The 27,457-nt window shown below is 51.8% G+C and overlaps 11 protein-coding genes across 12 annotated transcripts; 6 read left to right on the forward strand and 5 right to left on the reverse strand.

Moving 5' to 3' along the window:
- Window positions 1–854: 854 nt before the first annotated feature.
- PV05_03761 (uncharacterized protein) lies at window positions 855–6,512 on the forward strand. The gene has a single exon (XM_013464436.1). The coding sequence runs from the start codon at window positions 1,530–1,532 to the stop codon at window positions 5,871–5,873; it is 4,344 nt and encodes a 1,447-aa protein (XP_013319890.1). The 5' UTR covers window positions 855–1,529; the 3' UTR covers window positions 5,874–6,512.
- On the reverse strand, window positions 6,372–8,543 carry PV05_03762 (uncharacterized protein). Its single transcript, XM_013464437.1, has one exon. The coding sequence runs from the start codon at window positions 8,505–8,507 to the stop codon at window positions 6,678–6,680; it is 1,830 nt and encodes a 609-aa protein (XP_013319891.1). The 5' UTR covers window positions 8,508–8,543; the 3' UTR covers window positions 6,372–6,677.
- A 173-nt stretch (window positions 8,544–8,716) lies between these two features.
- On the forward strand, window positions 8,717–10,623 carry PV05_03763 (uncharacterized protein). The gene is made up of 2 exons (XM_013464438.1): window positions 8,717–8,996; window positions 9,047–10,623. Exons 1-2 carry the CDS (start codon window positions 8,751–8,753, stop codon window positions 10,577–10,579), a joined length of 1,779 nt encoding a protein of 592 aa, XP_013319892.1. The 5' UTR covers window positions 8,717–8,750; the 3' UTR covers window positions 10,580–10,623.
- On the reverse strand, window positions 10,436–12,563 carry PV05_03764. 2 transcript variants are annotated; one of them, XM_013464439.1, is made up of 4 exons: window positions 12,428–12,563; window positions 12,245–12,368; window positions 11,631–12,187; window positions 10,436–11,573 (listed from the first exon to the last, which is right to left on the reverse strand). In XM_013464439.1, the coding sequence occupies exons 2-4, from the start codon at window positions 12,282–12,284 to the stop codon at window positions 10,698–10,700; spliced, it is 1,473 nt and encodes a 490-aa protein (XP_013319893.1). In that variant the 5' UTR covers window positions 12,285–12,368; window positions 12,428–12,563; the 3' UTR covers window positions 10,436–10,697. The 2 variants fall into 2 exon arrangements, with proteins under 2 accessions (XP_013319893.1, XP_013319894.1); XM_013464440.1 differs by having other exon boundaries at window positions 12,245–12,563.
- A 2,804-nt stretch (window positions 12,564–15,367) lies between these two features.
- Window positions 15,368–16,776, forward strand: PV05_03765 (uncharacterized protein). Its single transcript, XM_013464441.1, has one exon. The coding sequence runs from the start codon at window positions 15,546–15,548 to the stop codon at window positions 16,701–16,703; it is 1,158 nt and encodes a 385-aa protein (XP_013319895.1). The 5' UTR covers window positions 15,368–15,545; the 3' UTR covers window positions 16,704–16,776.
- A 752-nt stretch (window positions 16,777–17,528) lies between these two features.
- Window positions 17,529–18,374, reverse strand: PV05_03766 (uncharacterized protein; the record flags this gene model as incomplete). The annotated part of the gene is made up of 1 exon (XM_013464442.1): window positions 17,529–18,374. The coding sequence occupies one exon, from the start codon at window positions 18,372–18,374 to the stop codon at window positions 17,529–17,531; it is 846 nt and encodes a 281-aa protein (XP_013319896.1).
- Window positions 18,375–18,649: 275 nt separating this feature from the next.
- Window positions 18,650–19,813, reverse strand: PV05_03767 (uncharacterized protein; the record flags this gene model as incomplete). The annotated part of the gene is made up of 1 exon (XM_013464443.1): window positions 18,650–19,813. The coding sequence occupies one exon, from the start codon at window positions 19,811–19,813 to the stop codon at window positions 18,650–18,652; it is 1,164 nt and encodes a 387-aa protein (XP_013319897.1).
- Window positions 19,814–20,152: 339 nt separating this feature from the next.
- Window positions 20,153–22,767, forward strand: PV05_03768 (uncharacterized protein). The gene has a single exon (XM_013464444.1). The coding sequence runs from the start codon at window positions 20,282–20,284 to the stop codon at window positions 22,643–22,645; it is 2,364 nt and encodes a 787-aa protein (XP_013319898.1). The 5' UTR covers window positions 20,153–20,281; the 3' UTR covers window positions 22,646–22,767.
- On the reverse strand, window positions 22,555–24,125 carry PV05_03769 (guanine nucleotide-binding protein subunit beta-like protein). Its single transcript, XM_013464445.1, has 3 exons — window positions 23,985–24,125; window positions 23,486–23,930; window positions 22,555–23,298 (listed from the first exon to the last, which is right to left on the reverse strand). Exons 1-3 carry the CDS (start codon window positions 24,062–24,064, stop codon window positions 22,873–22,875), a joined length of 951 nt encoding a protein of 316 aa, XP_013319899.1. The 5' UTR covers window positions 24,065–24,125; the 3' UTR covers window positions 22,555–22,872.
- Window positions 24,126–24,694: 569 nt separating this feature from the next.
- PV05_03770 (uncharacterized protein) lies at window positions 24,695–25,956 on the forward strand. Its single transcript, XM_013464446.1, has 3 exons — window positions 24,695–24,860; window positions 24,914–24,942; window positions 24,988–25,956. The coding sequence occupies exons 1-3, from the start codon at window positions 24,769–24,771 to the stop codon at window positions 25,908–25,910; spliced, it is 1,044 nt and encodes a 347-aa protein (XP_013319900.1). The 5' UTR covers window positions 24,695–24,768; the 3' UTR covers window positions 25,911–25,956.
- A 158-nt stretch (window positions 25,957–26,114) lies between these two features.
- On the forward strand, window positions 26,115–27,294 carry PV05_03771 (uncharacterized protein). The gene is made up of 2 exons (XM_013464447.1): window positions 26,115–26,641; window positions 26,719–27,294. Exons 1-2 carry the CDS (start codon window positions 26,191–26,193, stop codon window positions 27,222–27,224), a joined length of 957 nt encoding a protein of 318 aa, XP_013319901.1. The 5' UTR covers window positions 26,115–26,190; the 3' UTR covers window positions 27,225–27,294.
- Window positions 27,295–27,457: the final 163 nt, after the last annotated feature.

Consider the following 27,457-nt stretch of genomic DNA (forward strand, 5'->3'; position numbering starts at 1 on the left):
GTCACCCCGCAGGTAAGGCCTGCATATGGTGGCTTGATGCGAGATCCTTCAGGTATGATGTTTTGCATTGGCCTTCAGGTCCAACTCTCGGGGACCAGGCTGCTGGTACGAAGACTGATTCATCGCTCTTGACGCTTTCAAAGCTGTCTTCGCGATATCGTACTTCGTATGGACTGCTGAAACGCCGCGGAATGTGACAGTTCTAAGCAGGAAGAGATTTGCAGCTCAACAGTGTTGCTCACTATGGTAGATTGGTGGATGCCTTGTTTTGCGTGCTTGAGATCGACAGATCGACAGCAGGAGCCCTCGAACAAGTACCCAGAGCGTGCCAGAGGCCGGAGGCACCTGAAGAGCGTCCTTTGATGCCTGGGATATCTGGGTTTTTCGACGTGTTTTCTTTCCTCAATTCTGAAGAATGACAGCACGAGAATATTGAGATGGAAATTTACGCCGTACATGTACTCGTATCAGTTCAAAAGCCAGAATGGTGCCGCGGAAATATACAGCCGTGTCAATGCTCGATCGTCAGTGGATATCTGTGGGTTCAATGGGATAGAGGGAAAGGAGTCGAACAAGAAGATGAGCGATCAGCAGCAGTACTGTGGCGCCGTCTGAAGGGTCTGCACTGGCACGACTGGTCATGCTGGGTCACACTGGTATGGTACAAGTGTGAGTACCCAGGTACCTTTGGTACCTGTACAGTACCTAGTAGATACCATCGTAGGCTACCTCCACTCTTATTAGGCGGTAGATGATGGGCACGTCGGTTAAGCTCCGTTAAGCGGGTCTGTTCATCGTCGCCTAAACCGAGAAGACATTTTCCAATCCCGAAGATCCATGATCCATCCATTGCTATTCCATCCAAACGTCCCGTCTTTTCAGCCACACCGCACCTTACACTTTGCATTTCACTCTCCTTTCGTCGCCCACCGAGTACAACCCGTCGTCAGCCTATATCCTTCCCTGAGTGGCGTCGCGTCTACCACCGTCTTCGCCTCACCTGCCCTCGTGCAGGCATTCGCTCCTTGATCAAATTCTTACCCGATCCACGACGACGATATCCTTTTGAACTGCACCTCGCCACGAGGCTTCTAGACCGGGCGTCCTGCTATCTTCGCATTCGAGGATCGACTTTTGGTTACAGTCCCTGCGGGCTGCTTGGCCACACTGATTCATTCCCACTAAACAACCTACCTGCCGAACATCCTGCGTCTTCCCGCCGTGGACCAAGGTCCCACGCAGAATATTTGGCGTGCCGAATTCTCGGCAAGATCTTTTGATCAGTCTTCGTGGGAGGAAGAGCCAGGACATGTAAACGCCAGATTATGTGACCAAGATAACCATCCAGAGGGAAGATTTGCGCATCCATAGAGGCTATAAGGCATTGCGATGCGTTTGCTCTAGTTTGGCAGAGCGTGCCATCGCTGGAGGAGACTTCGGTGGCAAAAACACACTCATTAAAGGACGGTTCGGCACGTACTTGACCCGGTGCGACGACACTGCTTGAGCCACCAGCGTGTTCTTTCAACATGTCAAGGCCTCTCTCGAGCCATGAGTCGGACACGACAAAGGCTCAGGCATCGCCTTCTCAAGATTTACATCAACAACAGCCCCAAGGAGAGCCACCGAGACGGCGGACTGGGCAACGCCCGCCAACATGGATCTCTTTAGGACCTACACAAGCGCCTGTCAGCATGTTCACTGGCAGAGGTCATGGTCCAGTGTCACCTGCAGCCTCGACCAGGTCCGACGATGCCTATTCGAATCTTAGTCCAGGTTCGGTAGACCGAGTCTTTCCTATCCGCTCAGCCGTCACGATTGATCCTACTGCCACACCTATGCCGAGGGGTGAGATGGGTTCGGGGTTTCCTGGTGTGAGACCAATTGCAAGTTCGAGGACAATACCAACACGAGCTTCAGAGAGGCCTAATTCGCCACCACTTCAAGAAACAGGAAGGACAACATTTATATCAGAGTCCTCGGAAGCTCCCGTTGCCGGCCCACCCCGCCGACGGTACTCTTACACCAAGCCTGCCTCCACTAACTTCGAGACTCAATCACTCTTCCATATTATGACAGGCTCAGGAGATGGCCAGTCCCAAAAGTCCCAAAAGTCAGAAGTATCCAGCCTGTCTGGGGCAGAGCCCTTATCTGCAACCCCAGAACCGGCTTTGGTCACGGCTCGCTTCAAGCACATAGTAACTGATGGAGGCCACGCCGTGATCACCGGTCGAGATGGCGAAACATTACAGCGTTGCGAGGATGAACCCATACACATTCCCGGTGCCATTCAGAGCTTTGGACTTCTGGTCGCGTTACGGGAGGAAGAAGAGAAGTTCGTGGTTCGAGTTGTCAGCGAAAACGCTGCCAAAATCATTGGCTACGCCCCGCAGCAGCTATTCAAGCTCGATTCGTTTCTGGACATTTTCAGCGACGACCAAGCCGATAACCTTCTGGATCACCTGGATTTCATCCGAGACGAAGGCGCAGGAGATGCAGTGACCAATGGACCTGACGTATTCATGCTCTCCATCAGGCCTCCTCATGGGAGAACGCGCAAGCTTTGGTGTGCAATGCATATTTCGGAGAGCGACCCTGGTATGATTATCTGCGAGTTTGAGGTCGAGGACGACCAGGTGAATCCCATTAGACCTCCAGACGAAGCCACTCCCGAATTTCCAGAGGATACGCTTGGGAGCAATCCTACCGAGGAAGAGTACAATGATAGTACTGTCAACATCAGCAGACCTCTTCGGGTGCTCAGAAGTGCACGGAAGAAAAGAACTGAAGCAGCTGCTATGGAGGTTTTCAATATCATGTCTCAGGTGCAGGAGCAACTAGCAAATGCGCCAACCCTCCCGGTATTCCTGAGAGTCCTGATTGGTATTGTCAAGGAATTGACTGGGTTTCATCGTGTGATGATCTACCAGTTCGATCAAGCCTGGAATGGGCGTGTTGTGGCAGAACTTGTCGACCCGAGGGCAACCCGCGATCTTTACAAGGGTCTGAATTTTCCAGCATCGGACATTCCAAAGCAGGCGAGAGATTTGTACAAGATAAACAAGGTCCGGCTTCTCTATGACCGCGATCAAGAGACGTCTCGTCTGGTGTGCAGGACAATGGAAGACTTGGAAAAGCCACTTGATATGACACACGCCAATCTACGGGCAATGTCACCTATCCATCTGAAATACCTGACTAACATGGCTGTCCGTTCCTCAATGTCGATATCCATCAATGCCTTTGGCGAGTTGTGGGGATTGATTGCTTGTCACTCTTACGGGAACAAGGGCATGAGAGTATCGTTTCCCATCCGCAAGATGTGCCGCCTTGTTGGTGACACTGCCTCTCGCAACGTCGAGCGCCTATCATACACCTCGAGGCTTCAGGCGCGGAAACTCATCAACACTACTTCTTCTGCTACCAATCCCTCTGGATACATCGTGGCTTCATCCGAGGATCTCTTGAACTTGTTTGATGCTGATGTCGGTGCTCTTTCAATACGCGACGAAACCAAAGTAATGGGAAGGTCTAGGGGACACCTCCAAGAGGTCCTTGCCATGGTTGAATATCTGCGTATGAGGAAGATGACCGCCGTGTCCAGCTCCCAAGATATCACACAAGACTTTCCCGATTTAAAATACGAGCCGGGCTGGAAGTACCTTGCTGGTGTGTTGTATGTTCCACTCTCCAGTGGGGGAGGTGATTTTATTGCGTTCTTCCGCAAGGGTGCTCTCCAAGAGGTCAAGTGGGCTGGCAACCCTTACGAGAAATTCATTAAAGAAGGAACCGAAGGCTACTTGGAACCGCGCACGAGTTTCAAAGCTTGGAGTGAGACCATCGTTGGTCGATGTCGTGACTGGAGTGACGAGGAAATTGAAACCGCATCTGTCTTGTGTCTCGTCTATGGCAAGTTCATCGACGTTTGGCGCCAAAAGGAGGCTGCCGTGCAGAACAGTCAGCTCACACGGCTGCTCCTGGCCAATTCGGCGCACGAGGTTCGAACCCCACTCAACGCGATCATCAATTACCTCGAAATAGCATTAGAGGGCCATTTGGACCAAGATACTCGGGAGAATTTGGCACGGTCACATTCGGCCTCGAAATCATTGGTCTACGTGATCAATGACCTTCTCGATCTGACCAAGACGGAAGGAGGCCAAAATCTGGTCACGGACGAAACTTTTGATCTGCTGGCGACGCTGAAGGAAGCCACGGACCCGTTTGTTGGGGATGCCAAACGCAAAAGCCTCGAGTATCATGTTTCAATTGCCGCTGATTTGCCAAAGAAAGTCGTCGGGGATCATCGCCGGGTTCGCCAGGTCGTGTCAAACCTCATCGCCAATGCTGTTCAACACACGAATGAGGGAAAGGTGGACGTCCAAGCTTCGTTGTCGGGCAACTCTCCGCAAGAAGGCAAGACCGAAATCGAAGTAATCGTCGAGGACTCCGGCGTTGGGATGACACAGTCGAAGGTCGATGCCCTGTTCAGGGAGCTCGAAGAAGTCACATATGAAGAGGACCTTCCGGACAGCAAATTGTTGTCGGGCAACCCCTTCTCTGAGCAGTCAGGAAGTCAGCAAGTGACGTTGGGTCTCGGGCTTGCTGTAGTTGCTCGAACTATCCGGCATATGCATGGGCAACTCCGGGTTAAGACTGAGGAAGGCAGGGGCTCCCGATTCATCATTGTGCTGAGTTTTAACACTGCTACCGAGGAAGCAGAGAAGACGGCTCGGGCAGTTCAATCCCCCTCACCTCGCCCCAGCACGACATCGTCTGCAGCTCCAAAGGAGGGTGAGGTTACGTTGATTTACAAGAACCCAAAAATGCGTCCTGGGCCTGGGCTCATGTTGAGAAGAGAAAGCGCCGAGAGCATGAACAGCGTGAGAAGTGGAAAGAGTGGTACTAGTTTGAAGAGTGACAGCAGTGCAAAAAGCGATGCTGACAGGCTGATTGATGCTATCCAAGAGCCGCTTCGCCTATCCGAAACGAAGAGCAATACGCCTGACGCGGGTGGCAGAGGAAAGCCTACTTCAATGACCTCGGCATTGAACTCGAGGGAAGCACCAGGATCTCCGACCAGGTCCAGACAGATTTCGTCGCCTCAAGAATCCAGGCCAAGTTCCATCATGAAGCCATACGGCGCGGAAAGGGTTGCTGGTTCAGGGACGCCTCTCCGGCCTGTGCACATGCCCGACGAATTTCAGGAGAATGCAGGCGAATCCAAGACGGTGGCCAGGGTGCTTTTCGAAGAGCCGGAATCTGTAGGGCCGCCGTCAGACACGACAGAAGTGGCGAAGGCCATCTCGGCTGAGAATTTCTCTGTCCTAGTGGCGGAGGACGACCCCATCAACAGCAAGATTATGAAGAAGCGTCTCGAAAAGCTGGGACATTCAGTTCACATGACAGTGAACGGGGAGGAATGTTCATCGGCTCACGGCGAGCAGCCTGCCTCTTTCGACGCGATTCTCATGGATTTGCAAATGCCAATCGTGGACGGTTTCAGCTCGACGAAGATGATTCGGTCATACGAGAAAACGCATGCAGGCACCTGCCTGTCGAGCAGAGCTCGGCAGAACGGCAAGATTCCGATTTTTGCTGTCTCGGCATCGTTGGTCGAGAAGGAGCGGGACAAGTACATTCAAACTGGCTTTGACGGTTGGATATTGAAGCCAGTCGATTTCAAGAGGGTTGATCTGTTGCTCAAAGGCATTGTTGACTCCGAGGCACGAAATAGCTGCCTTTATGAGAAAGGCAAATGGGAGAGCGGTGGTTGGTTTACTCCTGCGGATGACCAACATGGCCCTTTTACTGTTGACACTCGTCCGAGTCAAGAGAAGCCGACTATGGAGACAGAAGAGCCTCAGAAATAGGACGACGTCGGACCGTTATCAGCCAACTCAGCACCACGGCCCGAAGCTACGATTACAGCAGTAGCCGAAAGTCTCGAATAGTGCCTCCACGGCTACGACCACAACGAGCCCTCAGCAAGGTGAGCGACATGTATATGTGCTCATTGCCACGACTCAGCCGATGCAAATGCTCATTTGAGACCTCACGAGGCTATTATTTAGTAGGCAGGCGCTTCACACTGAACGCTGAACGATTGGGGTGGTATATTTATCTCTTGATGAGGATCAGCAGAATTGTCTAATCAGGTGTGCTGAGTTTGAATGCCTCTTATGCGAAGTCTAGCGTCTGGCGATAATGAGTTAAGATTTTTCACCGTCACCACGACTCCCACAAAATTGAATGGTGAAGCCATAGAAAGGACGAAAGCATGGAGAACCACGAGGATAGAGATGCATGTCATGGCGTTGGGCCAACAGAAACGGGTGCACAGCAAGCGCAAGAGCAAGATGCAAAGCAGGCAGCGTAGTTATCCGTACTGTATTATAATCCCAACAACAAATCACCGGCCTACTTTGGTAAGCAGTCATCCGTCATATGCTCCTCTTGTCCGTCCGACGTTGTTGGTGAGCCGCTATCTCGTAGATAACATTGGCTGCGACATTGGATGGAGGAGCAAGAGAAGGAAAGGGAAACAGAGGACCATTGAACATGGAGCAGATGCTTCTCCTGGAATCGCAGACTCGTCGGCATGTAACAGTCAAGACCGATTTCGCATTCATTCCTATGGCAACCTGGTTCGACACCTTGGACCAGAAACAGCCTATTCAACGCTTCTTTTTGGCACTGAAAGACTTCAAGGGGTCAAGCTTGCCTTTACTTTTTCCTCCTCGGTGACCTCTCCTTGTATTGCTGCCTCGCTTCTTCCTGTCCTTCCGCTTATCCGAATCAGGTTTCCTCAAGGCAACAAAGCCGACGTCATCCGTACTCATGGCCTTCCGACCCTGCGCCGGCATCAAATAGTCTGGGATGTGCTTGAGGTGGGACTGATGCCTGACCACGGCACCATGCTCGCCGTCGTGTCTCAGATGTCGCAGGTCGTCGGGGTTCTCCTCGAAATGTTTCCTCAATTTCTCGCTCTTGATCAATTCCTGCTTGATTTCTCGCGCGCGAGCCTCGTGCACTGCCGCTCTCGTGACCGCACGCAACGCGTCGTTCATTCGATACCTGAACGCATCGACCTGCGCCATGTCGAAATGGTACGGTTTCACCTCGTTGCCCTTCTTGGCCTGGCGGGCCATGATCTTCTCGAGCACCTGTTCATCCTTCCTGGCCGACGGGATGCTAGTGGCCTTGTGCTTGCCGTAAAGGTCCTTCGGGACCACGAACGACAGAGCCATGCCTGCTTTGCCGGCTCGTGCTGTCCGCCCGATACGGTGAGTGTAGGATTTGGATGTCCGGGGCAGGTCGAAGTTGACGACGCATGCCACGTTTTGAAAATCGATGCCTCGGGATACACCGTAATCCTTCTGTTTGTTTGCCAGCTTTGCCTTCTTTGCGGGGCGTGAGTCCTGTTGATCCTCCTCGTCGCTGATTTCGTCCTCTTGTTCTTCTTCACCTACGTCGGTACTCCGACGCCTCTTCACGACTCCGCCAAGGACTTCCTGGTCGTCCGCGGCAATGAGGATATCGTACAAGCCCTTATTGAACTCCTGGACGACATGCAGCCTGGAATTTACGGGGAGTTCCGCATTAAGTACGCACGACTTGATTCCAAATTGCTCCAAGTACAGCTTCAGACGGTAGCTCCTGTCCACGTCGGCGACGAAGATGAGAGCCTTGCCGCGCACCAGCCGTAGTTTGAAGACCACGAATATGAGCAGAAACTTCTCATCCTCCGCGCACCGAACAGCATATTGTGTCACACCTTCACCCTTTTCTTCCTTCTCGTCGATCTTCACCACCGTTGCGTCTCGGCAGAACATTGACTTCAGCTCGTCGACCTCGGGCGTGAGTGTAGCACTGATCAGGAAGGTCTGCACATTGCGAGGCAGTGCCGCAGATATAGCGGTCATATCATCTTCATACCCGTATGAGAGAACGATGTCTGCCTCGTCGATGACAAGCTGGCTGATATTTTCCAGTGAGACTCCCCCAGAGTTGAAGTATTGCATCAGCCTGCTTGGTGTTGAGACGATTGTGTCCGGGGAATCCTGCAACACGGCATGAAGAACCGCATCCGAGACCCGCTGTGTCAAGTTCAACGATTTGACCTCCTTCGCGCAGAAAGCTGAGAATGTGCTGAAAGCCTTGCGGACTTGATCCGCCAGTTCTCGTGTCGGTACCAGTATGAGTGTAGAGGTTGATTTCTTTTGCAGCGCGGCGCTCTTACGGCGGAGGATTGATTGAAGAGTTGGGAGGATGTAGGCGGCGGTCTTGCCGGAACCGGTCTTTGACTTTGCAAGAATGTCTTTTCCTTCAAGCGCCAGGGGAATCACTTTTGCTTGCACAGGCGTTGGTGTAGAGAATTGAGATTTGGCGACTGCTTGCATTAGGCGAGGGTCGAGACCGAAAGAGTCGAAGGAGGGCTCGTCATTGTTGCTCTGTTTTGGGACTTCCACCGTAGGTGCATCATCGGCATCAAGTTTGCGCTTCATGTTGTCCTGAATCACAGAAAGGAAAGCAACACTGACTGCATGCAGGTCACGATGGGAAAAGTTCTTGAAGCGCCTAGAGATGAAGATAAAATCAAGAGGACGTCACGTGACTATCGACGAGTTGGAGAAAAAAGTTGCGACCTGAAGTTTCTCCGCAGACGCAATTTGCAGGTCGAAAAAAAGTGAGCGCAAGCAAAAAATCATTGTTGGTTGATTCGTTGCCCTGAAACCTGGTGATAAGCAATGACGGCGCCGACGAAGATTAAGGAGCGAGGCCAGAAGACACATCCGACGGATGTGCTGGAAAAGGACGAGGTCGAATTGCGGCTGGAGAAGGCGCTGTTCGGGGACGACGCAGGCTTTCTCGAATCTTTAACAAGAGAACAACCTCACGAAGCCGGGCCATTAAGTCGACGAGAAAACATCGATGTTGAGGAACTGGGCGCCGAAGACGACCAAGAAGGCTTGGACGATGTTGCAGATGAAGATGTATGTATTACTGGCCTTGAGCACCTGAATTTATCTGACAGCAGTGACAGTTGTTCTTCCTCGACGCTGGCACAGGACAACTCCCTGCTGCAGTCTCGAAAGACCTTGAACGCACAGAGCCCCTCCGCACTTCTTTACGTGGACAGCCGACATGGTACGACAGCGACGACGACCGTATCACCGTCTCCCTTGCAACCAACACTCGACTACGTAAACTCCGCGATACAGAAGATGACGACCTGGTCAGTGGGAGAGAGTACATACAACGACTTCGTAGACAATACGAACGTCTTCACCCAACGCCTGACTGGGTGACTTATGCCAGGAAGAAGAGGCGGCTCTCTACCCAAGAAGACGACCGAGACCAAGACACGGATTCTGACGTCTCAATGGATGACGGCGATTCCCTCCCTTCAGCACAACCACTTGCCGAACTCCTGCGATCTGCAGGCTCTTTAACCCGGGCGGACTCGAAGACGCAAGATCGTAAAGCTCCCCGAAGACTACGACCCGAAGTCATCGACGTACAACGAACAAAAGACGTTGCTAGCTCTGGCCCCTCTTCCGTCGATACGCTGCAGTTTCATTCATATTATCCTCTTCTTCTAGCCGCCGGACCCAGTTCGACCGCCACGATATACCATGTCTCACCCCAACCTCCCAATCCCAATCCCATATTAACGTCGCTACACCTCAAGGGCACTCCTTTGCATACGGCTTCGTTTTGCAGCCCTTCCGGGAAGGCGATCGACAACAGAAACAATCTCGACCAGACACGAATCTTCATGTCGTCGCGACGACGCTACTTCCACTCCTGGTCCCTCTCCACCGGGGTAGTCACAAAAGTGACCCGCGCACTGTACGGGCAGACCCGAAAAGAACAGCGAACCATGGAATCGTTCAAGATCTCTCCGTGTGGGCGATACCTGGGTCTGGTCGGCTCATCCAGAAAAGGCGGTGGGAGTATCAGCGTGCTATCGACAGAGAGTATGCAGTGGCTCTGCAGCTGCCGTATCGACTCCAGGGGCGGCGTTGCGGACTTCGCATGGTGGCGCAATGGCAACGGCTTCGCTGTGGTGGGAAAGAACGGCGAGGTCAGCGAGTATGACATCGAGTCTCGGCGCGTGGTTGCACGATGGATCGACGAGGGCGCCGTGGGCACGACGGTCATTGCGCTGGGTGGCGATGTCGGGCAAGGGAGTCCCGGTGGGAGTCGCTGGGTCGCAATTGGTTCGTCGAGCGGTGTGGTGAATCTCTACGATCGACGAGGCTGGACTGCTAAAGTGAGCGACGAGGCGATGGTGGATGAACGGCCGAAGCCGGCTCGCGTGCTCGATCAACTCGTCACGCCGATCTCGCATCTCGAGTTCTCGGACGATGGGCAGATGCTGGTCATGTCGTCAAAGTGGAAGAAAGGTGCTCTCAGACTGGTCCATCTACCTAGTTGTACGGTGTACAAGAACTGGCCGACGGACAAGACGCCGTTGGGGCGGGTCAGTGCTGTGGCGCTGTCGGCGGACGGAAGTTACCTCGCTGTTGGCAACGACCAGGGCAAGATCAAGCTTTGGGAGATAGGGGAGTAAGGATGTGCAGAAAAGCATTTCATGTCATTGGCCGATCAGCCGCGTTGCTGTGTCCAAGAAGCTCGTGTCTATACCCCTTTTCTTCCCCAGTACATGCTCCGAAACGCTCCATGGTGTTCTATTTCATCCATATATCGTACTTGTGGACATCTCGCACTCCCACCGTGTTGCCTTGCTTGATTCTCTTCAACGTCAGGGCCGCGATCAGCGCGGCGCCAACACCGCTACCGTCTTCGGACGGCTGGATGACGACAGGATCCTTCTTGCCCTTGGGCCAGTCCAAGATCTCGCGTAGCGCCACCGCGCCTCGGGCCTTGAAGTGCGGGTACTTTGTAAACACCGACCCGTCGGCTCCGACGTGACAGCTCTCGATGTTCTTCTTCTTGCAGATGGCGGCGACGCCACATGCTGAAAGACGTGCCGCACGAGTCCCGATCAACTCGGCCAGCCGCCGACATAGTTCGAGCTCAGGCTTGGTCGCGTCGATGCCCAATTTCTCTCGGAACATGTCATGGGTCTCTTGCAAGTTCTCGAATGGATCTTCCTCGATAAACGCCGGGAACGATGCGTCCAGAGTGTAAGGCTTGCGCAACTTTGAAATATCCTGTCCCTCAAACAGCAGATTCTTGTTCTCGTGCAAGTCCACGACCACCAGGCGGAAGATTTCGCCCAGATACAAGCCGGCAATCATCTTCTCGAATGCTTGTTGACCGGGTCGGGGTGACTGCTCGTCGATTATCGTGTCGTACTTCGTGATGGGAAGAACCTTGTGGTCGTTGTCAAAGGCGCCGTATTCGCAGTTGATGGCCATGGGCATGTCGTCTGGTAGATTGAGGTGTTTCAGCTTCGGTATTGAGCCACAGTTCTCCATGTAGGCGGCATTGCAGCCAGTGCCGAAGATACATCCGATTCTCATGGATTGATCGGTATAAGCGGACGCGATGAGTGTGCCGGTGGTGTCGTTGATGAGGGCAGCCAGTTTGATCGGGAGTTTCTACCACATTTAGCAAACATCCCTCCCCTGCCATGGACTGGTAAGGCCCCGACTTACTCTTGCATCCAGAGCAGCTTGAAACTGTGGTACGACGTCCTCGCCTTCGACACCAGAGATGTCGAAGCCTTTCGTCCATCTCTGAAGGATTCCGTGGTCGATATAATCTTGTGTAGCTGGGTAGGAGAAGGTGAAACCGAGCGGCAGATCGGCCAGATCTCCTTCGTCGTGATGGTACTCAATAAATTGTTGCAGACAGTCGGCAATGTACTCCCACAATTCCTCGGCCGTGCCTGTCTTGAGCTCCTCTGGCATGCGGTATTTGCTCTGAATGATATCGAACTCGCCCTTCTCTTCGGTGAGAGTGATCTCGCACACTCGTAGATTCGTCCCGCCCATGTCCAACGCAAGGAAGGTTCCTTGCTCATCTCCGTCCGGGAAAGCCATGCACCAGGTTGGGTTCATGGGAATGTTCTGTCCATCTTTCTCCAGGCCAGCTGTCAACTCATGAACGAAATGGTCGGTGATTTCCTTGAGTTTCGCGGCGTCCACGGTGAATAGCTTCTCGAGGTTCTCGATTTCCTGCAGAAGGCTTTTTGGCACATCGGCCATCGAACCTACACAAACCTCATTAGCAATGCCCACTCTTTCACCGCTTCAGTACCGGTACATACCCTTGCGGGACGGCTTGCGCTTGGGGCCCAATCCGACCATGTTGGCGGCTTGAATGAGATATTTGGTCGGCCGGTTGAGGAGGAGAAATGTCCGTGAGTTGAGTGTTCAGGAGGCCAGCTCAGTCTAAGGTCGTTAGTGAGCTGACGGGCACAGAAACAACGTCACAGAAAGAAAATGCTAACCTAGCGGACACGATTTGACCGGCAAGGAACGGACGTGGAATTGTTGACGAGACTGGCGGGGCAGCTTCGAGATCTGGCAGCAGAGCGAATGCAAGGGTCCGAGGGGTAATTCATCCGTAGTCTCGAGGTAGTCAGGGGTGTCAGGGCTGGACGATCTTCAAAAAGTAGGTAATTGGAGACGACGAGCTCCCTTCATGCAATGTCATTCTGTACCTATTGCTTTGCCTCCGTCCGAGAATAGATGAGGGATTCATCATCTTGCAGAACACATTCATGCATCGCGTCAAGCGCATACCACCCTTGTGAGTACCTCTATTACTCGAGAACGAAAAACCTAATTCCCATTCATGGTTCGATCCTAGAGGGTGACCGAAGGGCCGCTTTAACCTGAGCTTTAAGTGAGCCTTTGGCGGAGCATCACTGAACCCTCCCTGAGCGCTCCCTGAGCAAACACATTTGGGGCCTAATCAGGTCCTTACGATCCGGCTATCCTTGCCTCCCGGCTAGGTATCCGTTTTAGACGGGCGTTGGGAAACCTGGTAGATTCCCTGCCCTTACGCTGCTGCCTAAAGTTCCTTGTAACGCCTAAGGTCTCCGCTAAACTGCGAACAACCAGCGGCTACTGTTCACACTGCGCTGACTCGATGCTCCCCGTGATGCCGCATAAAGTTCCACGCAGCTTAAACCTTTGGTAGGCTATCCTACCGCCGAACTAATGTGGACAAATATCGTCGTCTTCTAATTACGCGGCGTGTGAAAGCGTCTGCAGACTTTAATCCATCTCATAAAAAGGGGAATTTACTATTTACTCCTTACGGTGTTGAAAAATCTGAACTATAATGGGAAATAAAAAAGTAGAAAAAAAAATGGTCACTACGAGGGTCGAACTCGCGACCTTGGCGTCAACAGTTTTCAACGCTATTAGCACCACGCTATTTTAGAATTAGTTTTTATGTGCTAAATATCCCAAAGACTGAGAATTGTACCTCTAACCAACTGGACAAGTGATTAGTGTTTGATTGAGAGATTTAGTGAGTGGTAGCTACTAACCTGAGCTAAGCGACCGGTTCGAATGTTGAGTTGAATTCTCGTAACTTCAAATTATATAGGAAAATTTCGTTCTTACTAGAGGACTGTTTTATGACGTCATGATGTCTCCACCGTCCTAAATGCTTCGGTCCGTCTACATCTCCCTTCAAGCTCAGCGGCAGCCTCAGGCCGTTCTTTGAGGTCACAATCATACCGCTCAGGGACGCTATAATGGCTACTCAGCTGTCTCGTATCGCTGTTCATACGTCAATTCCACCTACCGGGTTCCCTGTTGAGGTAGAGGACCGGGAATCGTGGTGGTTATCAGTGACCGACGAACAAGACCTTCGGCCTGGATGCATATAAACACTTTATCCAAGATACTCTGGACGATGGTATGGTTGTGATTGAAGGTCAGTCATGCGTTAGCATTGTTTGCTTTTCTCTAGTCACCAGGAGAAGCCGAGATGAAGCCACATGGCCCCGAGCTTAAAGTTGTTCTGGTCCGCGGGGTGCCACCGGCCTGCGCTTCGGAGGACCTCTCGCGCATACGATCGGCGAGGCAAACGTCTAGGTTTGACCTGCGAGACCATGACTCCGGCCGACCAGCATGGCTTACCGTAGTCGATGGCGTCTGCATCATCGTACCATGGGCCGATCTGCTCGCGTGCTTCTACAAGCTCGGTAGGTCCCGTTTGGAGGTGTGGGTGTCCATTATGGCCTCGAGACGGACAACTGGACTATCAACTGTATGCCAACGCCAGGAGGCAAGATTCGTCCTGGTTCATGGAAATATCTGGAGGGATCTCAGACAATGTTCAGGGCAGCCAGGGGAAACACGCAAGGTAAAGGGTCACAGGGAAAGAGATTGACCAGTGGAAACCTGTCCACACCAAGCTATGCCATACAGAGTCGATGGCAGCAAGGCTGTAGAAGAAGAATATTGCAATTTCGGAAAGAGAGCAAGAATCCCTTTAATGTGTATACAAATTTGGTTTGTAACTTTATGCAACAGGCAAGGTTGGTGCCCCAAAGCATGCCCTGGGTATTCACTGCCTCACATGACACAGGAATTGACTTGCATAGGTTGTACGGTATGAAGTGAATCTCTGCCGTTACCCCAGATACCTTCTGTTTTGGCGCAGGCAAAACATCCACAACTCTTCGCTGCGACAAAGCTTTGCGACTTCGGCTCCTAGTTGCAAGGCCTGCACCTAGCTTGTCCTTCCTACCACGCAGCAACAGGTAGGCAAGCCAAAGGTTTGTCCAGAGAAGCCTCTATTCCAATCTCAGGTCCATCTTGACTCGACCCGCCTCTCGACCAGCGACATTCGGGACCACCTTATCGAGCAAAGGGTGAGTTGAAACTTGAAAGCATAAGGCGAACGAGCGAGGCTTCCTTCGGCCGGATCTTCTCCTCTATCATCGTATGTTACTTTCTCTGGGACGTCCATATCCTAGTTGGATGAGAATGAAGAGTATTCTGAGATCGTCTAGGATATGCTTCCGTTACCAACGAGTAAACACTCTCACAAATCGATTCCTGCCGGGCGAATTCGAACTCTAGAGGAAGCTGGAAAGCATGCTTCTGCGGCAAAAATATTCAAGGCGATCTTGGATTACCGGTCTTCCCGAAATCTCTCACAACCTTCCACCTCGGCTAAAGTCGTGTCGACGGCTCAAGTACCACCACGGGACGAAAATGACTTCTCCGAACAATCTACGGATCAGGGGCCTGTTACAGACATTGTGGACAAGGAAGCGCGAATGTCTCCTCCCCTCCGCAACATGTTCGACGAACCAGGAATGCGCTGCAATACTAAAAATGCACGGAGCCGAACATCTTCAGATGTGACATGCGCGCAGTTCTCGCCAATACAGATCGCCAACCAATTTGCAGAGAAGGCAGCGGGTGTCTTGAGCACAAAGCAGGTTGAAAACCTTATCATTTTCTTACAAGAGCCCAGACAAGTCAATCGAGAAACCCTGAGGGGAATTGTTCAGGATCGTTTCCATACTTTCTGTCAGGCCGAAATTGCAATGACTGGAGAGCCAAGAGACCGGCTTGCAGCTCCCTCCGGACCCGAAGATGCGGGCACTTGGTATTATACTACACTGTCAGTCCAAGGAGGGACATGTCGGGGAATTCTGGGACACTGAGAGCCCCACAATCCAGGCTCTTATTGCGAAAGGTCTCAACTCTGAATTTGTGTACGGCTTTGATTGGCATTGGCGTGCAGAGGAATCTGCACGACGTCCCGGAAGAGCCAACTGCCCAGCCACTCATTGGACGCAAGCGAAGCGCTCTTTACATGATGGTTTTTCATCCGATATCCTCGAAATTCTCAGCTTGCCCTGGTTGATAATTGGAGGGTCTTGCGCAAAGAACAGCTACAAACGAACCCTATCATCCCAGTCCCGGCTGATTACGCTACCTCTTTCGCCTGAGATTGATCTTCAATTCGAACTCGAGATCAGGGCGAATAGGATCAAGCGTATTGCGACATACGTCCCCCATCCGTCATCGGGCTTCTTTCATCCATCATTTGCCTCGGCCTACGCAACAATTCTGGATGCCGGTATTAGCTTTTTCCTTTGGCTGCAACGCAAGGACGATACCCCGAGTTTCTTCACAGCAACGAAGTCGGCAATTCTGCGAGGCATTCCCGGTGCGGCGCCCTTTCGAGAGCTCTACCAGTATCGGCAACGCGAGGAAGTTCTCGGCAGAAAGCTCACTGAAAACGAATATCAACCTCCGTTCTTGATCTGGGCTGCGAAGTACTTATCCGAGCGTCCTTCGGCCATCCTAAGCCGTGGAGATTCTCTAGCAAATGTCATCATCAAGAAAATCGGTCAAGCGATCAGTGCAAAGGCGGCAAATCGGCGAATGACCGGATACAAACCTTCTCCGGCCCTGAGTAGTTCTGGCAGGAAGGGGACTGCATCACGCTACGGATACACTTTCAAGCGGTCCTGGGACGGAGAATGCGTCACGGTCACGAAAAAGGGGTTATTCAAAATCTTCTTATCTGAAGACCAGCCCAATCTTGAGTTGAATGGAAGGAAGCGACTCTACGATCTTGTGGCACAGTCTTCAGACCCGGTAACAATTCATTTTTCAGCAGAAGTTATCATGCTCCAACAAGGCGGAAAAGTTGTTTTTCAACAAGCCTGCACCAACATTAAGGATCTGGGGCAACGAGAACGGTGGACTGAGCAGGTCAGAATCGAATGCACAAGGAGTTAAGTGGTCCCATTTAGAGGGCCCCTGGGAGAGGCGAACGAACGAACAATTGTGTAGAGAATAATCAGCCTGAGCGTCGTGAATTTCGCAATACCACCTGTGCCAAAGACCCGCTGTGTTTCGCCGTCCTTCATGTCGTTCTTCTCCAGGTCCAATAAGGGGAGAGCGAGAGACGGCGTACTTATATCCTAGAGAACCAACACAAAAGCCGACTTCTCGCCGGGCCTTCGAACGAAGTAGGCAGATATTCATTATTGCCACGCGAGAGAGCAGCATAGGAGGCGCCCAACTAAGCAGTTCGAGCGTATTAGGAAGGGGGCCGAGTTGGGATCGCCCAGCATCCTAAACGGGTCCCATCGTCTAAAGTTAACGAAAGTCGTTGTTGTGAAATGAAGACGAAGAGGGAAGACCAAAGGCTCAGGCAGACTCCGGGAGCGTTCAGGGAGCGTTCAGGGAGCAGCAGGTGAGCCGAAGGTGAGCCAAGCGGCGAGCGGCTAATCAGAAGGGGAAGGCTTAGGACAGGTTTTTCGTATGACGCTACCTAGGTGTGCTAGGTATTCCAAGATCCATCCGTCCATGAGCGACACTCCATAGGAATAGTCTCTCCCCACTACCTCAATACGTGTCGTAGGCTCTCTCCCAAGGTGCACGAATACTCAGGTCTGACTAACCAAGGCCAGCTGACTCAACCATCCTCATTCATCTTTTGCAACTTCAGAGCTTTCCAAGCTAGAGGCAGCGGCTGCAGCTTCGCAAGTCAACACCTAGACACTTGGATCCTTGCATGTATTCCTTCCGGCAATCTCTTCGTGGACAGCCATCGACACTTCATTCCTCGTCGATGTCAATGATGTCAATTGAGTTCTGTGCAGGAGTTGGTGCAGCTACCCAATCCTCAACCGTCCACCGATTAGGCCCAAGGGCAGGATCTCTACGCGGGTCTGCTCTGGCGACATCTGCGATCGCTCGAAAAAGGACAACGCGGATCGGGTGTACACCTTCTGAGAGAAATGTCTCGAACATGATGTTGTTGCGCGAGAATTCTGTGAAGCCTTGGGTCGAAATTTCGAAAGCAATCTGATCAATGAAGTACCGCATCATAGGTATGATGTGGGATGTAGGTTCCTCTGAGATACGGTTGATCAGCCACGTGAGATCTTCAAAGGTGACGTTGAAGTCGCGATGATATTGTCGAATGCAATCGACGAGCTCATTTTGAAGGCCGGTGATTCTGTATTGCAAAGCTAAGACATACGCCCGCAACAAGGTCTTGCAATCGTTGCGCATGGTCGGCTTGTTTGGACGTTGATTGTAGAGCCAATTTACTACGACCTCGAAGGCAGCTGGTTCATAGACGAAATTTTCGAGGTGGTAGGCTGGCTTCGTCGGCGACTGATATGTAGTGACTTGGTCGACCGCAGCTTCACCGTCTTCAGCTTTGATGGCAGGTTCAGGGCTAAGCGTCTGCTCGCGGTTATCGACCACGGAGGTCTCGCGGGAATGGTCTTGCTGGCTTGTTGGCTTGCCATGAACCTCGAAAAATGCGGTGCTCTCCAGCTGTGCATAGTGAACGTGAAATGGGTCATGGGATCGTCCAACGCTGATGTGAATCGTCTGACGAGAGTATTTGTTGTTCTTTCGAACATTCGAAGGTGGAAATCTCTTCGACGCCATGTTGTTGTTTGCCGCGAAGGTGTTTGGTGATTGTGGTGATGAGAAGGACATCTGGGAAGAGCGAAGTTTATGTAGGCTGTCGAATGGATCGAATGAGTCTGGGTCTGGGTTTAGCAAAGCATATGAAGCAAAGCAGAGTTTCTTCTTACCTGAAAGTGAAGTGAGCAATTTTCAGTTTGACCTCAGGACTGTTGCGTATGAAAGATAGATCGACCACGCAATGTGTCCAATGTGTAGGACTGAAAGCCACTGATCGTGGATGAGGTCGCTTGATCTCAAAGAGAGGGTTTCTCGCGCTTTTCTTCCTTCAAATGAGGGAAGACGTGTCTGAGATTAGGCTCTTCTTTCGAGGTGTTCACTTGAGTACTAAGAGCATCTGTGGATGATGATGTTTTGGGAGCTGCGTTGTCGAGTGATGTATTATTTTGCAGCTCTGCCCTCATCTTTTCATTTGCCTCACCTGTCAATTTCAGTGAATGGTCAATATCCTTAGTTAACTTCTCGATTTCGTCGTCCAGGGCCTCTTGGCGACTCTTTGGCACTTCCTCCTTCTTCCTCTCACCCTTCGAGGGGTTCGTCGTCTCCCATAATTCTTCAAGCTCCTCCCGCCAGCCAAGAGCATCTGCAAACATCCTGACGCCCGCATCACAATCGCCGAGCATCAACACATCGTCTGGTCGTGAACCGAGACCACCGACTTTCTCCAGGTTGATCAGGACTCGGGGTGTATCCTCCCTGACGAACGAGGGCAGGCTGGCGAATGGCTGCACTGTCAGACTTGTCCCCATGATGATTGCTAGATCGGCTTTTGCTGGCAAACTGCGGTTGCGGAAGAACGATTCGGGTAGGGCCTCTCCGAAGAAGACGATATCTGGCTTTACCAAGCCGTCGCACGTTTGGTTGATGCAGCGCGGCACCTCTTTCCTACCGACAACTTCCTTCATCTGATCATCAGGGTACTCGGTCCGGCACTCGATGCATCTCTGCGTGGCGAAAGAGCCATGAGCCTCCACAATCATGTCTCCCGGAACCCCAGCTTCACGTTCCAAGCAGTCTATATTCTGAGTAAACAGTTTCAGGAGTCTTCCCTTTTTGTGAAGTAGACTGATGAACGCATGTGTTACTGTAGGTCGATATTTCCCAGGGTACAGTTCGTGAGCAAGGGTGTAGAATGGATATGGATTGTTGCGGAAGTAGGAGATATCAAACACGGCTTCTGCATATGGGAGCTTCAGGCGAGCAAGGTTGGCATATAGGCCAGTGTCAGGAGAACGGAAATCTGGAATGCCTGCGCTGGTACTGATACCTGCTCCGGTCATGACCACAATGTTCTTGACAGCCTTCTCTTTGATATATCTTGCGACGGCCTCAACATTACGAGCATGAAGCGTTGTAGGACGGGTAGTCTCGTCGACCGGAGTAGAGGATTCGTTGCCCATTTTCAAGTTCCAGCGCCCACTGCGTGGATGAGAGTGACGGTCTCGTCTGCGGCGACCTATGATTGCGAGGAGGTATCGAAACAGAATGATGGCCGAATGATTCGATGGCGTTGTTCTGCGATGAGCCCCTGACCAAGGACAAAGGCGAGAATCAAGTATAGATGATGGGGAGGATAATAGAACAATAATAAAATGTCCGTGAATGTCCAACTTCAAAACCCAGTTGCGAGATGTTTCTGGTTGCCCCACGTCACTTCTACGAAGTCGGGCCTTCAGCGGAAATGAATTCCATCGCGGCTCGGAACGTGTCAAGTCCAAAATCCCTCCAGGGCTGTTTGCCATACGATAGGGGCAGCTGAGCCATCGTCCAGACCCTCATTCTACTAGAAAAAGTCCTTCTATCTAATACTCCGTTAGTAGAATTCATCTTGGACCCATGTCGGACAAGCTGGACAGTCTTCAACAACAATGACCCCAAATGGCCACGTCTCCGATCATGATATCGAGCAAGAGCCTACTACTGTGTACAACGCAAAGTCCGTGTCCGAGATCAAAGTCGCTCTGGCCAAATTGCACCGACAAGAAACCCAGGTGACCTCACAACTCGATGCATTGATCAGCGCCCAAAAAGATTTGCAACGAGAACTAGGTCGTCTGGATCTGTTCCGCGCAAATGCCACAGCTCAAGCTTCTAAAGCACGAGCAGTCAGCAATGGCATGCTTTCCGAGGCAGCGTCGAACGCAAAGCGCATTTCAAATTCCGTCAAGCAACTTGACCTGGAGCAGGAGAGAGTAAAGGCCACCCTCACGGTTGCAGAGCAAGTTGGGGAACTGAAGGCATGTGTGCTGGGTGTGTCTGGCTCGATGGGCGCTGCACAAGACTGGGAGACCGCTGCAAGCTATCTGAACAGAGCCTCCAAGATCCCGAGCGAAGTCATCAATGGCCCCTTTGCTGCCAGAGTTGTCCCGACGGCCGAAGTTCCTGATGCACCTGCTGTCACCCTGGAAACCGCCTCGGAGTCATTGTGCACTTTGTTCTTAAGAGAGTTCGAAAGGGCGGTCAAAGACAACGACGGCGCGCGAATAACCAGGTTCTTCAAGCTTTTCCCACTCATCAACCGATCAGATGTTGGGCTCGACGTGTACGGACGCTATGTCTGCCAAGGTGTTGCTTCTCGTGCTCGGAACAACCTCAACGCAGGTACAGGAGGGAGCCAGAGCAAGGACGGTTTCTTCTACGCAAACGCTCTGACACGACTATTTGAGCATATTGCACAAATCATTGACGGACACGGCGGCCTTGTTGAACGCCACTACGGCCCTGGAAAGATGGCTAGGGTCATCGAACGACTACAAGTCGAAGCCGACCTGCAAGGCGGTATCATTCTGGACACATGGAGTGATGAGCGGCGGGTTGATCGGCAGCTGACCGACATTAAATCGTACGCTTTCACATTCCTGGTGCAGAGCTTCATGCCCACGCAACGAGGCTCGGGCGGCACACCTCGTGCCAATTCTCCTGCTCCGGGTCGAGGTAGTGAGGACGAATCTGTCGATATGAAGCAAGTCGACGCTCTCCTGAATGAGATGACACTAATGCTAGGGAAATGGTCCCTCTACACGAGGTTTATATCCGATAAAAGCGCCGATCCCAGCACACAGAGCGAAGCGGCACGCATGCCAGCATTCCTGACCAATTCGAGCTTGATGAAAAAGGTGCAAGACAAGCTCATGTCTCCCTTCAACATTATGACAACGTTCTTTTTCCGCCGCTCCGTTGAGAAAGCCTTCCAACTGGATGAGCAACCACCCGAGCTCTCCCTCAACCCACATAAGCCTCTCAAGTCGAATCCTCCACACGTGACATCTGCTATCGAAGATATCATGTACATCGTCAACAAGGTTCTCCAACAGTCACTCGCGACATCGCAAAGACCTGTGGTCTCCAACGTCATCCCAACGCTTGGCCGCGTCTTAGGTTCTGACTTCATCGGCATGGAACAACGCAAAATGCGCGATGAAAGCTACCCGAGATCCGCGGTGCAGGGGCAACTCCCACCCGAGGCAACGATTGTGTCGTTCCTCGTGCTGATCAACAACCTCGACGTGGCGAAAGATTATGTTGACCAGATCATACGTGCACGGCTCGAGCCCACAGACGGATCTCCCCATCGAGCTCTCGAAGAGCTATTTCCAGAACCCGGCGACGCTGAGTCCGTTGCAGCTACGCTGACAGCGTTTTCGACGAGCTTTTCGGAGAAGTCGAACGAACTGATCGCCGACGCCGTGAATGTCGCATTTCACAACGTCATGAAGCCTCGGCTCCGACCAATTCTGATGGACGCGTTCCGCGACACGGACTATCAACTCACCCGTGAGGAGCTGCAGGATCTAGCGCAGGAAATAGACGGCGACGCCGAGACAGATGGGTTGTCCGATGAAGTCCGTATGCGTTTCCAACTTGGCTGGGATGCCTTAACCAAACCTATCGGGCGAATCATGACGGAGCGCACGTTTGATCAGCTGCTGACCATCGCGGTGACATACCTGAGCAGGATGATCGAGAAGAGGCTGTGGACGTACCACGGTCGGGTCAACGAGCTAGGAGCAGCGAGACTGGAACACGACGTCAACGAAATCATCAAGGTGGTGGTCAAGGGTCAGAAGTACGGCTTCCGAGAGGCGTTTCTACGATGCAGCCAGATTTGCATGATCATGAACATGGACGAGGAGGAATGGGACGAGTCGGTCAATTCTGGAGGTGATATTGCGGATAAGCTCAAGCCAGAGGAACGGCTCAGGGCAAGGAATATGGTGAAAGAGAATCCTTGAGGAGGTAGATACAAGCAGCTTCCGGATCTTTTCGGACATTGATCATTTTCTCGTGCCATCTTTCTAGCACAAAGCATACCTCAAATGCGCCGGCTCCGGCCATAATGGATGATGCAAATGGCTTACATCAATGTTGCTGATGGCAAGCAACAAAGTTTGCCAGTAGCAGCGATTCTCCTCGTCTCATCCTTTCCTCATCAAGCTCTCTCAGCTTCCAGCTTTTTCATTTATGCTCGAGACATGACACCCCAGGCGCGGATCTTGTTGTCGGTGTAGCCAGAGAATAGAGTTTGACCATCAGCACTCCATACCAAGCTGACACAGTATGGTTCTTGAGACTTCTTGCCCTTCTCGACGTAGTCTGGCTTGAGTTCATCGACCTTGTTCTTCTTCTCGAGGTCGAAGATGGTGATGGAGGAAGTGGTGGCAGCGCAGAGCCAGTAACGGTTAGGAGAGAAGACAAGAGCGTGGATCTCATCGCCAGCTTGCAGAGAGTAAAGGTGTTTCGACTCGTTCAGATCCCACAACATGGTGGTACCGTCCTTGCCACCGGAAGCGCACAGAGAACCATCAGGAGAGATGGTGACGGTGTTGATGTAGCCAGTGTGACCGATATGGTCGGTTTGGATGCGGCAGGAGGCGAGTTCCCAAACCTACGATGATCATGTCAGCGGAATGGTCGAACTGAATGAACAGAAAATTCTCCAGAACAATTTGCAAGAGCGCCTCAGTCCGCCGGTGAATGTTTGTCTCATAGCCAAAAGGCTCTGAAGTAGCAAATACTTTTTTTTATCGCGTAGCATCTTGGGCATGGGTTTGACGTCGGGGGTCTGCTCTTACCTTGACCAACTTGTCCCAACCTGCGCTCACAATGACCGGGTTCTGAGGGTTCGGGGAGAAGCGCACGCATGAAACCCAGTCGGTGTGGCCCTTGTCGGTGATGGTGAATTTGCAGTCTCCCAAAGTGTTCCACAGCTTGATGGTTCGGTCTCGGGAGCCAGAAACGATCTGTCTGTTATCGGCGGAGAAGGAAACGGAGAGGACGTCGTTGGTATGGCCGACGAACGTTCGGGTGGTGTTGCCGGTGGACAGCTCCCACAATCGCAGAGTCTTGTCCCAAGAGGAAGAAAGAGCGTAAGCACCATCGGAGGAGATGACGCAGTCGGAGACGATGTGAGAGTGGCCGTGCAGAGATCGCTTCGGGTATCCGTAGGCAGATTCGTCGCGAGTCAAGTTCCAGATGATGAGGCTCTTGTCTCTTGAAGCAGACAGCAGCATATTGGGGCTAGAATCGCAGTTAGCGAGAGTGTCGCCAATTCAAGATCGCTTCAAAACTGACTTCTCCAAGCTGGTTGCAAGGGAGGTGACCCAGCCGCTGTGGCCTTCAAGAGTACCACGTTGAATAAGTTGTTCAGCCATGGTGTCTCGAGAATCCGCTTGAAATTCTGGCTGAGGTGGTTGTCAGTGTCGCTGTCGTTCGATTGCGCTCCGAAGAGACCTCAAAGACTCAGTGTGGGAAAAACTGCGCCAAGATTCAATACACTAGCACTAATTGGGGTTGGCGCTTCAGGCCGCTTAAACTCCGGGAAAGTCGCCATCATTCGCTCTCAGCCTCAAAACATCATGCTTGACAAGATGAACTATCCCGTTCCTTCCACTAAGATATGTATGAAGATCGTCACACGCGAATGGTACAACATCTGTACCTAAGCTAACTCAATGACTATTATGTCCAGTGCCATTAGGGTACTCCGCACCATGCGAGGGACCGAAACCTCTGGGGTGCATCTCTCCTACTAACACCACTGAGTATTGTGCCAACGAATCGGCTTTATATGCTTCAACAAACTAGGAAGGTACATTACAGTCTGGTTGTGCAGACTTATCTTCGCCCCCCGTGAACTCGTTCTCAACGAACCGGGGAGCATAGAGCGACCAAGAATGCCGATTTGAAACGGAGTATCGCCGGCTAAATGCGATCAATGCCTGCAAGATCATCGTATATATTGACTGGCACTTTTCCCGTTGTGATTTGGTGGTCGTATTTCTGCTTTATTGCGCTTTCATTCCTGTTGAGTACAGCCAATTTACGTCTTTGACTACCTCCTAGCAAACATTTCAATATGGCTGCTTCCGGTGATAGTCTGCCTAGGATGCAGTATAGGTTCCTGGGGCGATCAGGTCTCCAGGTTTCCATCATCTCTATAGGTGGATGGTGAGATTTTTGCAGACTGGAGCTTAAGAGCAATGCTAATGACGCTCTACCAGGGTTACATATGGCGGTGCGGTTGGTGACGGTAAGTGGTGACCCCTGACGACACCATCCATTGTTAACCCAATAGACATCGCTTTTGAATGCATGAAAGCAGCCTATGATGCCGGAATCAACTTCTTCGATTGCGCTGAGGGCTATGCCGAAGGCAAGTCTGAGACGGTCATGGGCAAGGCAATCAAGAAATTTGGATGGAAAAGGAACGACCTAGTCATATCAACCAAGATCTACTGGGGTGGTGCTTTTGGCGACAATCCCGTGAACAACGGCGGTCTTTCGCGGAAACACATCATTGAAGGCACTGAAGCATCTCTCAAAAGACTCCAACTCGACTATGTCGATCTGATTTATTGTCATCGGCCGGATAGGAATACGCCAATCGAGGAAACTGTTCGAGCCATGAATTACCTCATCAACACTGGCAAGGCCTTCTATTGGGGAACTTCAGAATGGAACAGCGAAGAGATTGCAATGGCATGGGCGTGCGCCGAGAGACTGAACCTGATCGGTCCTGTCATGGAGCAGCCACAATACAACATGTTGGCAAGGGACAAGGTGGAAAGGCAATTTGCGTTGCTGTACGAGAATTATGGCCTCGGGTTGACCATTTTCAGTCCTCTGAAAACAGGAATTCTCACGGGCAAGTACAATGACGGCATCCCCGAGGATAGCAGAATTGCGAAGGCGACAGAAGGATATACCACCAGTCAGAGGGAGAGTTACGGGAACGAAGAATGGCAGAAGACCTTAACCCAAGTGAAACAGTTGAAGCCAGTCGCCGAAAAGCTAGGGACTGACCAAGCGACACTTGCGCTGGCCTGGGTTCTCAAGAACCCTCATGTTAGTTCGGCCATCACGGGTGCTTCCAAGGTCGAGCAAGTATGGAAGTCGGTGAAGGCTCTGGACTTGCTTCCCAAACTTGATGACACTCTGATGAGCGAGATTGATGAAATCCTAGGAAACAAACCGACACCATTGTATAGGAGGCTGTAGATAGACAGAAGCAGCGCAAATGCTTCATTGAAACATATAATTCCAGATATCAAAGACTAGTCTTGTTAATCGCTCTAGAAGGGAAAGCTTTCAAAGTAGTGCCTTACGATTGGTGTTTTGATGGACAACGGCCAAGCGGAGAGCAAAATCCGCCAATCGATGATGTCAAGAAATCGCAGTCGCCAATCGTCGTATCGAGTGCATCATTTCATTCCTATCCTACTCTTTGGTCGACCTCAGCTTTCCCCCCGAGACTCAATACCCGGTCCTGCTAACCATCATGCTTCAGCCGACACGACTCTTTGCCCGGACTCTTGCAGGCCGCGGCTTGACGCCGTTGGTGTCCCGACGCTTCAAGACCTACTCTGAGCCCAGCACCAAAGAGAATGAAAGAGTCCCATCAACAGCTGAAGAGCATCGAAAGTACCAAAAAGAAAAGCCAGAGAATCCTCATATGACCAACACCAACTCGACCATCCACAACGAAATGCCGTCTGTGGGCAAGGATAGCCCTCCGCCTGATCTCGTCAGCTCGGTTGACCCCAACTATGTCCCCAAAGACCGAAAGCCTGAGAACACAGAGAGAATGACTGGCGGGACACAACCGGGAGACCCAAGCAAAGTAAGCCCGACAGAATTTGGTGTTGGCGAAATAGAGGGCATTTCATTCAGAGTTGAGCCCCTGCGTCGGACTGGTGAAGACCTGACTACGATGCGAGCAAGATTATTATGTTGGTGCAGTCCAGTGCAATGCCGTGCACGCGTGGGAGCTACAGACCCTGAAAACTTTTGCTAACACATATTGTAGACCAAAGCAGGAAGCGAGGGACGCTAGAGTCCGACCTCCTACTCTCTACGTTTGCGGCTGAAAACCTCTCCTCCATGAGCAAGTCAGAACTCGAGCAATACGATCGTTTCCTCGATGAGAACGACTGGGACATATACTACTGGGCTACCCAGTCACCGGCAAACACACCTACATCGTTGGAATATGCTGAGGGAGCTGTAAAGGACACCAAGAGCGACACAACCGAATACACCTCCCCTGCAAACCCAGGACAAACCCAAGAGACAGACGCATGGAGGCAAGGAGCTCCGCGAAGTGGAGAGTGGGCGCAAACCGTCGGAACATTCAAACCGGCTTACAGGCCAGTACCGCAGAGATGGAAAGAAAGTGAAATATTAAGCTTGCTACGAAAACATGTTAGAGAAAGGAGTGCCGGCGGCGTCCTGGAAGATGTGGAAGCTGCCCCAAAATCCAAAGGCAGTGGGAGTGGTCTCGGAAGGATGCCAGATGTGCAGACCTTCCAGTAAAGGTGTATATAGGTCGATGAATGTATTTTCGTGCCTTCTAATTGTCTTGTTCCGAACAGGGTCTATCAAAGAAAATTTCCCACCTTCCTTCTCGAACACCTGGTACGAGTACGAGCTATTGACAGTGTGACAGGCTCTCCTCCACCGCCGTGACATATACCTAGGTACCCAAGGTTCCAGATTGTTTAACAACAAATCACACTCGACTGGTGACCGGATGATGTGCCGATAAC

This window comes from Exophiala xenobiotica (assembly GCF_000835505.1).
Source record: "Exophiala xenobiotica strain CBS 118157 unplaced genomic scaffold supercont1.2, whole genome shotgun sequence".
Lineage (NCBI taxonomy): Eukaryota > Fungi > Ascomycota > Eurotiomycetes > Chaetothyriales > Herpotrichiellaceae > Exophiala > Exophiala xenobiotica.